Source organism: Leucoraja erinacea, chromosome 15, assembly GCF_028641065.1.
Source record: "Leucoraja erinacea ecotype New England chromosome 15, Leri_hhj_1, whole genome shotgun sequence".
In the NCBI taxonomy this organism is placed as follows: domain Eukaryota; kingdom Metazoa; phylum Chordata; class Chondrichthyes; order Rajiformes; family Rajidae; genus Leucoraja; species Leucoraja erinaceus.
Window position 1 is genome coordinate 19,840,198 of NC_073391.1, and position 12,302 is coordinate 19,852,499.

The 12,302-nt window shown below is 47.6% G+C and overlaps 1 protein-coding gene across 2 annotated transcripts in view; it reads left to right on the forward strand.

The window, feature by feature from the left end:
* The window catches only part of plpp4 (phospholipid phosphatase 4), a 265,024-nt gene that overhangs the window by 243,152 nt on the left and 9,570 nt on the right, over positions 1 to 12,302 (forward strand). The window contains exon 6 of one of the 2 annotated variants that reach the window (XM_055646828.1): positions 10,409 to 10,483. In XM_055646828.1, coding sequence (XP_055502803.1) covers positions 10,409 to 10,483 — 75 coding nt within the window. Of the gene's footprint in view, positions 1 to 10,408; positions 10,580 to 12,302 lie in introns of both variants that reach the window. The other variant, XM_055646827.1, reaches the window with a different exon arrangement.

Here is a 12,302-nt window from a genome sequence, read left to right on the forward strand (position 1 = left end):
TAACCCAGTGCTGAACAGGGACCTCTGGCAGATAAATCCCTTATTTACTTTGCTTTTATAACCTGACCCATGTCCTCCGGTTCTTTCTCCCTTATCCCACCAACAACTCACTCCTGACTTGGAAAAGTAATTTTCTTTTCCACCAGCAATAAATACCATTTTAGAATTAACACGTTTGTTTATTTTGGTTTCAGAATGCCACATGTGCCTTTAAAAATACATTAACAGATCAATGATCAATCTTATCTGGTGGCTAGATGCATTTGATAGTGGCATGACAATAATAACTTAATAACCTAATGTACAATACTATTTTAATGAACTAAGTTAATATTACAGCTCTTTAAATGTGTGTACGCTGATATACGGATTTCAGGTTGGTTTTAGTTCGGCCACTGTTTGAAAACAGAGTGGTTACCACATGGAAAGCAGCCACGTTTCACCAGCTCCAAGTATGGCAATCTTCTTGGTCCTTTCCCACTGTCTCTCACCATAGTCTGAATCAATGTCTATTCAACCCCCTCTTGAGGCCAGTGATTGATTCTGTTTCTGTCAACCTGTTATACTGCTTACAGATGCTGCTGACTGTTCATGAACGCTCAATCCTAACTACTTACTCTCTGAGGCTTTAAAAACAATCCTCTGTATCTTTTGCCAAAGCTTCAAATCTGCATCTCTAGCCACAACAAATGGAAATGTTTTGGCGAGTCGAGTCGAAGGTAAGATTCTCTATTTCTGAACGACAATAAAGCGATTTACTCAAACGCGTTTAGAACAGCCAAAAATACGAAGCTCCTTCTAACAGGGTGGAGCTTGAATTAATGCTACACAAAAGTCCGCGATCACGTGAGCACGCCAGCCAATAGCAAGGGCTTGTGATTCCCCAGGCCCCCACCAGGTGCCGCTACAGGATCCCCCCCAGAACCAGAGGTACGGAACCAAGCGGGAGGCCGGACAAGGCGACCGGGCCGAGTGGAAACAAGGGACGGGACGGGACGGGCGATACAAGTGGGACTGGCGACACAGAGCCAGGAAACGGTGATGATGCAGGGGAAACAGGCACAACGGGAGAAGGGGAGACAGGCACAACAGGTGCCACCGGAACGGCCAGCGGACGGGGTTGAGCCACCACCACCGGGCAATCGACATCCAGGTGGGCAGGCTTGAGGCGAGCGACCGAGACGATCTCCTCCTTGCCCCCGACATCCAACAGGAAAGTCTCGACGCTGGGACACAACACCCGGAAAAGACCCTCATAAATCTGCTGCAGCGGTGACCGGTGCGAGTCCCCGCGGAGGAATACAAACTGACAGTTCTTAATGTCCGGCGGCACATACACTGGGGCGTTCCCATGCCGCGAGGTGGGAACAGGAGCCAGGCCAATCACCTTCTCCCGAAGACTCACCAAAACGTCCGAGGCAGGCTCTGGCTGCCTCTGGGCCGCAGGAAGGAAATCCCCGGGTACCAGCAGCGGAGAGTCGTACACCAGCTCAGCGGACAACGTGTCCAGGTCCGCTTTAGGAGCTGTACGGATGCCTAACAACACCCAAGGCCACTGGTCGATCAAGTCCAGACCAGTGAGCCGTGCCTTCAGTGCCGATTTCAGATGCCGGTGGAAACGTTCCACTAACCCGTTGGCCTGAGGGTGATAGGCGGTAGTGTGGTGCACCTGTGCCCCGTACAGCTGCGCCAGAGCCGCCCACAAAGCGGAAGTGAACTGAGTCCCCCGGTCGGTGGAAATGTCCGCAGGCACCCCGAAACAGGCAATCCAATGGGCCGCGAGAGCCCGAGAACAAGACGCAGTGGAGGTGTGGGTCAGCAAAATAGCCTCAGGCCACCTTGTAAAACACTCCATGACGGTGAGTAGATGCATGGCACCGCGAGACGGCGGCAGTGGACCTACCAAATCCACCTGGATATGCTGGAAACGGCCAGCGGGAAGCACAAAATCTTGCACTGGTGCCCGCACATGACGCTGGAACTTTGACGTCTGGCAGGGGATGCAGGCTCTGGCCCAAGCCGCGACCTGCTTATGGAGGCCCTCCCAGACGAATTCGCCCGGATGGAAAGTTGGGCTGGGCCATGGATGGCGTTGAAGATCCGGCGCTGCCAACCCACGGGGAAAATACGGCATGGTTTCCCGGTGGACACGTCACAAAGGACTGACACTCCTGTTGAGCTGAAAGGGACGTCGGCCAACTGCAACCCGGACGTGGCCATCATGTAACTGTCAATCTCGCCACCCGTGCACTGTACCTCGGCTACCACCGAATAGTCCACGGCCGCCACAGCCGGGAGAGCAGGGCTGGTTGAGCATCTGCAACCAGGTTGAGCTTACCGGCCATATGCTGAACGTCCTTGGTGAATTCAGACACGACGCCAGGTAGTGCTGCTGCCGGGCAGACCAGGGGTCGGTCACCTTGGCCAAGACGAACGTCATGGTCATGTGGTCAGTGAAAGCTGTTAACGGCCTGCCCACCAGAAAATACCGATAATGCCGGACAGCCAGGTACAGGGCGAGGAGCTCCCGGTCAAAGGCGCTGTAGCTGCGCTCCGGGGGCCGTAGATGGCGGCTGGAAAAGGCCAGCGGCTGCCAGCGGCCGTCGATGAGCTGCTCGAGCACTCCTCCAACGGCCGTATCAGAGGCGTCTACCGTGAGGCAGAGGCAGCGGCCCGCGGGTGCACCAGCATGGTGGCTTTGGCCAACGACTCCTTCGCACCATCAAACGCAGCCACAGCCTCGGCGGTCCACACAAGGTCCCGTGGTTTACCGGCGAGGCACTGAAACAGAGGGCGCATGATCCTGGCAGCTGCCGGCATGAAGTGATGATAAAAGTTCACCATGCCGACAAACTCCTGCAGCCCCTTGATGGTGAGTGGCCGATAATCCCGCCACGATCTCCATGGGCTATTAGATTCCCATGCCCTCCATCTGTCTGAATTCCTCATTAGCAATCCACAGCATGTCGGGCGGGAGCCTGCGTGCCCCTGCATGCAGTGGGGGCCCCGCAGTGGGAATATGGTGCACCACCCCGTGCTTAAGGGCGGTCGCACAAAAACAGGGAGTGAGAAGCCCCGGGAACTCGGCGAGCAGGGAGGCGCACGGGTCATCCCCATTGGCTATCGCGCTCAGCTGCGGGCTGGAAGGTTCCACTGGCCTCGGAGTAGCGGGCCTGGAGCACACCGGCGGAACGGCAGGACGGCGCCATGCTTACCGGCACGGGTGTCGAGTCCAGTCGGGAGGCAGATGCTCACGATGACCCCGGAGTCCACGAGGAAACGAAGCCCGGAACGGCGGTCCCGAACGTAGAGGTGGTGATCGCGATAGCCTCCACTGACGATCGGCCGAGGCATTTCCAGCAAAGGGGCACGGCATCGTCGGGCCTCGGCACCCCAGCGTTGGTGATAGTAGCACCACTGGCGCTTACCCCGGTCTCCGGCGGGCGGCTGCGGCGTGCCGATGGCAGTGGAGGGTTGGATGTCTTTGCGAGGCTGCTGGTGCACGGGCGCGGTCACCCGGCTGATGATCCCGCCATCCTGCTGCTTGGCGAGCCACAGTTCGTCGGCCCGTTCGGCGAGCTGCAGGGGGGTCGGCGAAGTCCGACCCAGCGAGGAGCAGCCGGGTGTCATTGGGCATCTGCTCCAAAAAGGCCTGCTCTAACACCTGGCTTCCTACTGCCGAGGCCGTCTATATGGAGCAGGCGGGCAGCGCGATCGCGGTGGCTGAGCCCAAAAGTGCGGAGCAGCAGGGCCATGAGGTCCTCGCACTTGCCGATTGTTGGAAGATCCTGCAGATCGGGCAGCAACCGGGTGGCTATCTCTTGGCTAAGCGCCCCGACCACGTAGAAATATCGGGTGGCATTGGCAACGATATTTCTTAGATGGAATTGGGCCTAAATGTGGGTGAACCACACTTGAAGCTGCTCCGCCCAGAAAACGTGCAGTTACAGGCCAACGGTGTTTTACTGGGGAAGCTGGGTGTCGGGGTTAGCGGCGGCTGCATGGTCGAAGTCGGACTGACGGGGTCACCACTTTGACGAGTCGAGTACCTTGAGTAAGGTAAGATTCTTTATTTTTGAACGACAATAAAGCGATTTACTCAAACGCGTTTAGAACAGCCAGAAATACGAAGCTCCTTCTAACAGGGTGGAGTTTGAATGAATGCTATACAAAAGCCCGCGAAAACACGCCCGCGATCACGTGGCCGCATCAGCCAATAGCGAAGGTTTGTGATTCCCCAGGTCACTACTAGGTGCCACTACAATGTAGCCTTTCAACCAGAGATGACCTTGAACATCTCTATTGTCTCCTCTCTAACGCCTATGCTTGACAGATAATAACCCCAGCTTGCACATTCTAACATTCTAGCTGAAACCCTTATACTTGCAAAGTGTAACTCACCTCACGTCCTGCTTATGCTGCTCATCTATCATCAATAACAGACCTTTTCCAGATTCGGTGAAGCCTAGAGGACAAGTAGCTCCTGGAAGATTAGCTTTATCACACTGAACTTTAGTGTTGTGATTAATGGCTGTTACATCACCTCAAGATGATATCCTAGATCCAGGAGGCTCTTTGATTGAGATCCACCTTTGCATTGTGAAAGCTGATGTCAATTTGTAGCCAGTACGATTGTTTAATTCATGCTGATAGACCAGCAGCAATTTATTTCATTCTTGTAACTGAAGTAACAAATCAATTTCGGAAAGATATCCAGAGACCTATTAAAAGCACAAGTTAGCAACTTTTGCAAAGACAACATGATTGTGCTTGACCTGACCTACCGTCCACAATCGAGCCCTTGAACTTCCCTCGCAGACACATCTACATGTGGTGGCCACACAGGAACTAGTCAAGCTCGAGGCCTGGTTGTCAAGGCAGCTCTGCAGAGCATAGCAGGTCAACTAGGCTTCAGCTGGTGGCCCCTGGGGCCCAGCTCCAGGCTGCCCTATGGCCCTCTGTTGGCTTGCTGATCTCCAAAGTCTGAGAACAAATTTGAAGTGTTTGAAAATCAGAAGCATATAAATATTGTTGAAATGGATTTAAGGTAAACAAATGAATAATATTAATAAATGAATGCGATCATTTTAAATCTCTTTGAGAATATTTAGTTTTAGTTCAGAGATACAGCGTGGAAATAGGCCCTTCGGCCCACCGAGACCGTGCCCACCCGAGATCCATGTACACTAGCACTATCCTACATGCTAGCAACAATATACAATTCTTGCCAAAGCCAATTAACCTACAAATCTGTGCATCTTTGGAGTGTGGGAGGAAACCAGAGCACCCGGAGAAAACCCACATGGTCACAGGGAGAACGTACAAACTCCTTACAGACAGCACCCGTAGTCAGGATCGAACCCATGTCTCTAGCGCTGTAAGGCAGCAACTCTACCTCTGCGACACCGTGCCGCTCGCTTTTAAAATATAATAAACTATTTAAAAAGCAAAGTAAAATAAAGAAAATATACCACTTACCTGTTCTTACTTTTTTCAAAAGGTCAATTACACCTTTAAAACACATGCGGGCTGCACTCTGCTTATCAGCTACAGGGCAGGGGCAAACTATTGCATCCCACATCTCAGCTCAGGATATCTGTGCTTCATTCCTCGATGATATGGTAAAGGGAGACTTTAAGAACCATATTCTATAACATAACTACCAATATTTATTAGACCCAAGGGCACCAGCAAAGATTTCAGTACAAGAGAGATCAACTAATGATTCCCAAGTTGTCTGAGATAACACCAGTAGTACTTGTGTCAACTGGGTTCTCTTGAGCTCTAAGTATCTGTGACATTTCTTCATTTCATTTGACACTATGCCTTTTCTGCAACTTAAAACTCGTTTGTTTTCTCTCTTTTTCAGTTCTGATGATATGTCATCAACTGACATGGTTAACTCTGTTTGGAGTCTGTCTCACCCGCTTTAGGTGTTATCTATCCTGCTTGATATCTTCAGCATTTTCGGTTCTTATTCCCGGGAAACGTAATCAATGTCCATTTGGCCAATTTTAAGTTCAAAATTGGGTGGACCAAACGGCCTGTTTCCACACTGTATCTGTAAACAAAAACTAAACTAAATAGTTCTCATCAAAGTCGTTAGACTTTAAATCTCTTGAGGAGAACTCTATATAGTTGAGATAAGTTTAGTTTAGTTTAGAGATACAGTGTGGAAACAGGCCCTTCGGTTCACTGAGGCCATGCCGACCAACGGCCATCCATACACAAGTTCTGTCCTACACGCTAGGGATAATTTACAAAAGCCAATTAACCTACAAAACTGTACCCCTTTGGAATGTGAGAGGAAACCAGAGCACCTGGAGAAAACCCACACAGTCACAGGGAGAACGAGCGTACAAACATCTATGGTCAGGATCGGATCTGGGTCTCTGGCGTCACAAATCAGCAACTCTATCGCTGCACCACTGTGCCATTCCAATAACTCTATTGTTATTATATTATAACACAAACACTGCAAGATTGAGATTTTCCTCCTGTTTCATAAAATGCAGGAGTAAATATAGTCTAGATTATCCACCCCTGCTGGCTACAGTTCATGAGGTGTTGAGAGGACAGTGCTTTTGTTTAGTGAATTGCAGGGGTTCAACTTCTAAAACAATTGAGTATAAATATTTCCACTTGTAGCTTGAGTGTAATGACTTTATGCAATTAAGTGGACCACCCTGTTCTGTTTTAAGGGAAGTCTGCATTGTAAATGTGCTTGGGTATACCAGGGAGAAAGAATTTCATACAGTTGATTTTCCACACATTTTTCGACTACAGCTAAAACAAGTAGGTGAGAGATGTATCCTTGCTGAAGGAAAAATAAGATCAAAGATCTATGAGTTTGCAGTTTGTAACGCATTGTGCAGGACAATCTTCGAGATTACAAACAATGGCTGAAGCCAAGGCCTTTATGGATGATCCCATTTGTCTGAAAAAAGTGTTCATGGGCTGTTTCCCATTCAGGATTGTGTACGTACGTGTAAGGAGACTGGGATGGTTTGTCAATACAATGCAAGATCAACTTCAAAGGGATGATATGATAAGCTATGCATTGAATTCCTGATTTGTTACAGTATGTCGCTCAATGAAACTAAGTGAAATGTTTTTGCAAAGTATTGGAAATGTATTTCTAGAGAGAGATCAGTCTGAACTCTGCTGGGCCTTCAGCCTGCGACCAGCTTAGGCAGATACCCAAGGCATATTAACTGGTTGCTTCAATGATAAAGGCTGTTTTTAAACTCCGTTCTAGAACATATATAGTGCTGGCAAAGCCAATATTTATGGTCCATCCTTAATTGTATTTAAAGGTGGCGGTTAGCTGCCATCATGTCCACTCCACTTTATGCGATGATGGTATTCCCCGAGTGCTGAAGGAGGTCCCGACCCAAAATGGTATCTGTCCATTTCCCTCTACAGATGCTGCCAGACCCATTGCGTTCCTCCAGCAGTTTGTTTTATTTCTGCTCAAGATTGCAACTTAAGGAGCCTATGGAGGTCAGATAGAATCTTGAGTGCTGCTGGGTTGGGAATTGTAAGATTCCGATCCAGTGACAGTGAGGAGGCAGTGATATATTTCCAAGTCATTGAGTGACATAACAAATCAGGAATTCAAAAGAATGCAATTAAGAGGGAACTTGTAGGTGATGGCCTTCTATCATCCTCCCTCCTTCAAGATGGCGGCTGCAGTGGCAAACGGAATAGCGGAACAGTGCCGGTGAGCGGGCTGAGGGTCTCCTGCCGTGTTCTCGGGGGAACTCTGGGGCGTTACGAGGTCGGCTACGAGAGGCGCCCGGGCTCTTAGAGACTGAGTGGTGGCTGCGGGAGGTGGATCGGTGTGTCCATGGTGTGGGCTGCTGGAGGCCCGGCTGCAGCCAGGACATTGGGCACCATTGGATGGCCCTCGGTGGCCAAGTGTGCAGATCAGACACAGCCTGCAACAGCATGTGGAAACTGCAGTATGACAAAGGTTAAGGTAACTGTACACCACAAGGACCTTTGGACATTCCTTGAAGCACACTACAAGGTTCTTCATGGACATTCCTTGACACACACCGCAAAGGTTCTTCTGAAGAAGGGGCGAGACCCGAAACACCACCCATTCCTTCTCTCCAGGGATGCTGCCTTTCCCGTTGAGTTACTCCAGCTTTTTGTGTCTAACCTAGGTTGTCCAGAGGCATCCCTCGACGTACAGCTCGCTATAACCTAGAGCGGGGTTCTTGATAGTCATCCTTACTAAAATGGAATACAAATAAAGGATTAAATAGCAGGTGGTTTTATTCGTATTAATGTTATTGTATTTGTATTAGTGTTTTGAGAATACATTGTTATTGATGATAAGAAATTAGAAAACGTGCACGATTTCAAGAGTCCAAATCTGTATATAAGCTGACAGTTGCAAGTGAAATTTCAGAGCAGTGCGGTAACTGGGACTTGTGCTGCTTTACTTGTACACAAGTAAATATAGAGTGTCTGGAAAATGAATGCAAGTTGTCAGAGTCCAGCTGATCGGTGACGATACACAAAGTGGGGAAGCAGTGGTGGAGGATATCGACAGGCCAGGCAGATGCCAGCAACACCGACCCAGTGTTACTGCCAGGCCAAGATAACACTCTATTTTAAGAACTTGAAGCTTGAAGGGCGAAAGATGGCACAGGACGACACACGGCGAGTCTTTGTGCACTGTCTTGGAGAAGTCTATTATTCTTAAACTACAATCATTGCACTTTGTATTTATTTTTAATTGTGTTTAATGATTTTACTGAATTGTATGCAAAAACAAAGAATTTAATTGTGTCGAGGTACATGTGACAATAAGACCATTGAACCATTTTAGGTGTCATTTGTTGGGGCTATAGTTGCCTCTGCTCTGCAGACACACAACTCCTCAAATTGTAAACAGACACAAACTGCTGGAGTAACTCAGCGGGACAGGCAGCATCTTTGGAGAGAAGGAATGGGTGGCATTTCAGGTCTGAAAGAAGGATTTCAGACTGAAGGTCTCGACCCGAAATGTCTCCCATTCCTTCTCTCCAGAGATGCTGCCTGTCCCGCTGAGTTACCCCAGCATTTTGTGTCCATCTTCAATTTAAAACAGCGCCTGCAGTTCCTTCCTACACTCCTTAAATTGTAAAGCTGGGGTAAGTTATTTTATTATCTGAGGTGTTGCAAATTTAAATGAGCATTGTTCAGTTTTCCTCCCTTGTCTAGGTCAAGGAAGGAATATACTATAGGACCCAATGGTATAATTTGGCACAATGCTGCACGGAATCAGCTGTGGCTGATGGCATCTGAATCTCAAAGTGCACTGGGAAGGTCTCCACAGCACAGCCTAATGAGACACTCAGACGCAATTGCTGCTAGCAATTAAAATGGGCTTTAACTAGGAAAGCTTAGTTGATTTGACATTTGCCACAATAAAGAACTCTGCAAACAAACAAGGTGTTAAACTACAGAAGGAATATTTGACGGCCAACTTTGGCCACACTTTCCCCAGGTTGACTGGAGTAGCGAAGATACAGGGGAAATTTGTTACAAAGGCTTTCTCTCCCACCACAGCCTTGAGCAAAAACAAAATAATGCTGGCATCCAGGCCTTGATACATGATTTTTAATTTTAATTTGGCCACATCTGGAGTATTGTGTTCAGTTTTGGTCACCCTGTTTATAGGAAAGATGGTGTTAATACAATTACAATACAATTTAATTTGTTGTCATTTGAACCTCATTGAGGTTCAAACGAAATGTGGTTTCTGCTGTCATACAAACAAGTAGAAGAACCAAGACACAACACAATTTACACAAACATCCATCACAGTGAATCTCCTCCTCAATGTGATGGGAGGCAAAGTCTTATCTTTCCCCTGCACATCCCATTAAGCTGGGAAAGGTGCGGAGAAGTTTAACGAGGATGTTGCCAGGTCTGAGCCATAGGGAGAGGTTGAGCAGACTGTGACTATTGCACAGGAGGATGAGGGGCGATCTTATAGAGGTGTATAAAAATCATGAGAGGAATAGATAGGGTTAAATAGGAGTTTGTTTTACTTGGAGTAGGGGAATCAAGAACAAGAGGAGAGAGGTTTAAGGTGAGGGTGGGAAGATTTAATAGGAACCTGAGGGGCAACTGTTTTACACAAAGGTTGGTAGATTTATGGAATGGCTACCAAAGAAGGTAGATGAGGCAGGTTATATCATGATGTTTAAGAAACATTTGGGCATACATTGATAGGGAAGGTTTAGAAGGATATGGGCCAAACACTAGTGTAGATGGGGCATGTTGTTCGGCATGGGCAAATTGAGCTGAAGAGCTTGTTACCATGTGGTGTGACTAATTGTTCTGTACATTAACAGAAATGAATGATGTCAAAGCTGCAGTCATTTCAACCAAGAATTTCTTCTTCCAGTTGCTTTCTCAGGTCTGGGTTTCACCACCTTCTACTTGGCTGGGAAGCTGCACTGTTTCACGGATATCGGCCAAGGCAAGTGCTGGAGGCTGTGTGCTACTATCCTCCCTTTATACTGCGCGGTGATGATAGCCTTGTCGCGGACTTGTGATTACAAGCATCACTGGCAAGGTGAGCTGTTCTCCCTTTACAACGACCTCCTGCCGTTGTTTCGCTCTGGTTTTGCTGAACTTGGTGATGCCAGCGGCTTTATTAAACTGGTCTACCTGGTGACTTGTAAACATTGTTTTGTGTTGTAATGATTTAATGATACGATTCTATGGGATCCCCATAGGCACATTCATATTTTCCTTTTCCCCCCGTGGATAAAACAAACTTGGTTTGGCAAATGAGCTGGTGAAGGAACACGCAGTCAATATTACTTGAACGTCATTATTCATGTGAAAAATTGCACTTGCTTTAAAAGAGACTGGTTCTGACCTTTCTAGAGGAGAGCCCATTGATCACCCACAGCTGGGAAGTGAAGCACACTTTAACAATTCCATTACAGGAGGGAATCAGTTTGTTCAGTTCTGCTTTGCGCCGGCAAGGGATAAATGAGAAATAGCAGTGGTTTGCAATACTGCAAAAAGAGAGTAATCACAAGGAAACCCCTGAAATCTCAGGATGAGCAGTTACTTAAAACTTCATCAGAAGGTTCATCTGTGAAAGAATAAAAAGAGCAAAAAGTTCCCTTACTGCTTCATCCAGAAATCCTTCCTCAACATTGATGAAATTTGAAGGTTGTGGCCTCGACAGAGATGGGGACCAGTTTTACATAAAACAGGAAACATTTGCAAGAGTTCCAGGGCTATATATTGTTGAATTAAATCTTCATGTGTTCCTGTTTGACCAATGTTCATGGTTATTACTGGAATCTTCAAGCTGACTGATAAATTTAATTCTGGTATCTTTAGAAAGCACCACTGTATGTGTAGCATCATGGGAGACAGCAGCTGCTGGAATCTGGAGCAAAAAAGCAAACGGATGGAGGCAGCAGATCGAGCAACATCTGTGGAGATTTGGGGCTCATTTAGACAGAGGGGAGATAGCCAGCAAAGACAGGAGAGTGGAGGGTTGGGGCAAGAGCTGGCTAGCACGAGGTGGATCCAGGTGAAGATCCAGATGGAGTCTGGTGAGGGATGGAAGGGTAAAACAGCAAGAGGCTAGGAGATTAAAGCAACAAAGGCTGCAGATGAAGGAATCAGAAAGGGAAGGAAGATGAAGCATGGAACAAAATAAGGGAGGCATCATGGGCAGAGTGTAGGTACTTGACAAGATACCTGTAGTTACTTAGTCTGTACTTGATCTCCCAAATGGAAGCTTGTTGTGCCATTGGGATAAAATCACCCCACTCTGAATTAAGTTAAAAATCCAACAGGTGTATGAGGAGTTGAAAACATGGAGTGCGAAAAGGAGAGAACAAATGAAAGGAAAATGAGATGCATCTAGAGGGATTTGGTTTAGCACATGATGAGAGTTTGATGTGGTGTCAGTCACAATGATTGAGCAATGGAGGAAAGGGTGAAGGTGGGATACCAGCTCGTTGGAATTGAGAAAATAAGACAAAAATGGTACAGTTTCTCTTTCTAAGATTACACTTGCAGATACAACAGTAGCATTTAAGAAGATGTTGGATAGGCACATGGATATGCAGGGAATGGAGGGATATGGATCACATTCTGGCAGAGAAGATTAGCTTACCTTGGCAATGTGTTTGGCTGGACATTGTGGGCTGAAGGGCCTATTCATGTGCTGTACTGTTCTATATTCTATGTACATAAATAAACAAAATCAAAAATTGGGCGTTGGGCAAGGAAATCTGCTTGAAAACTGATGGGCCCCGCCCAACAGG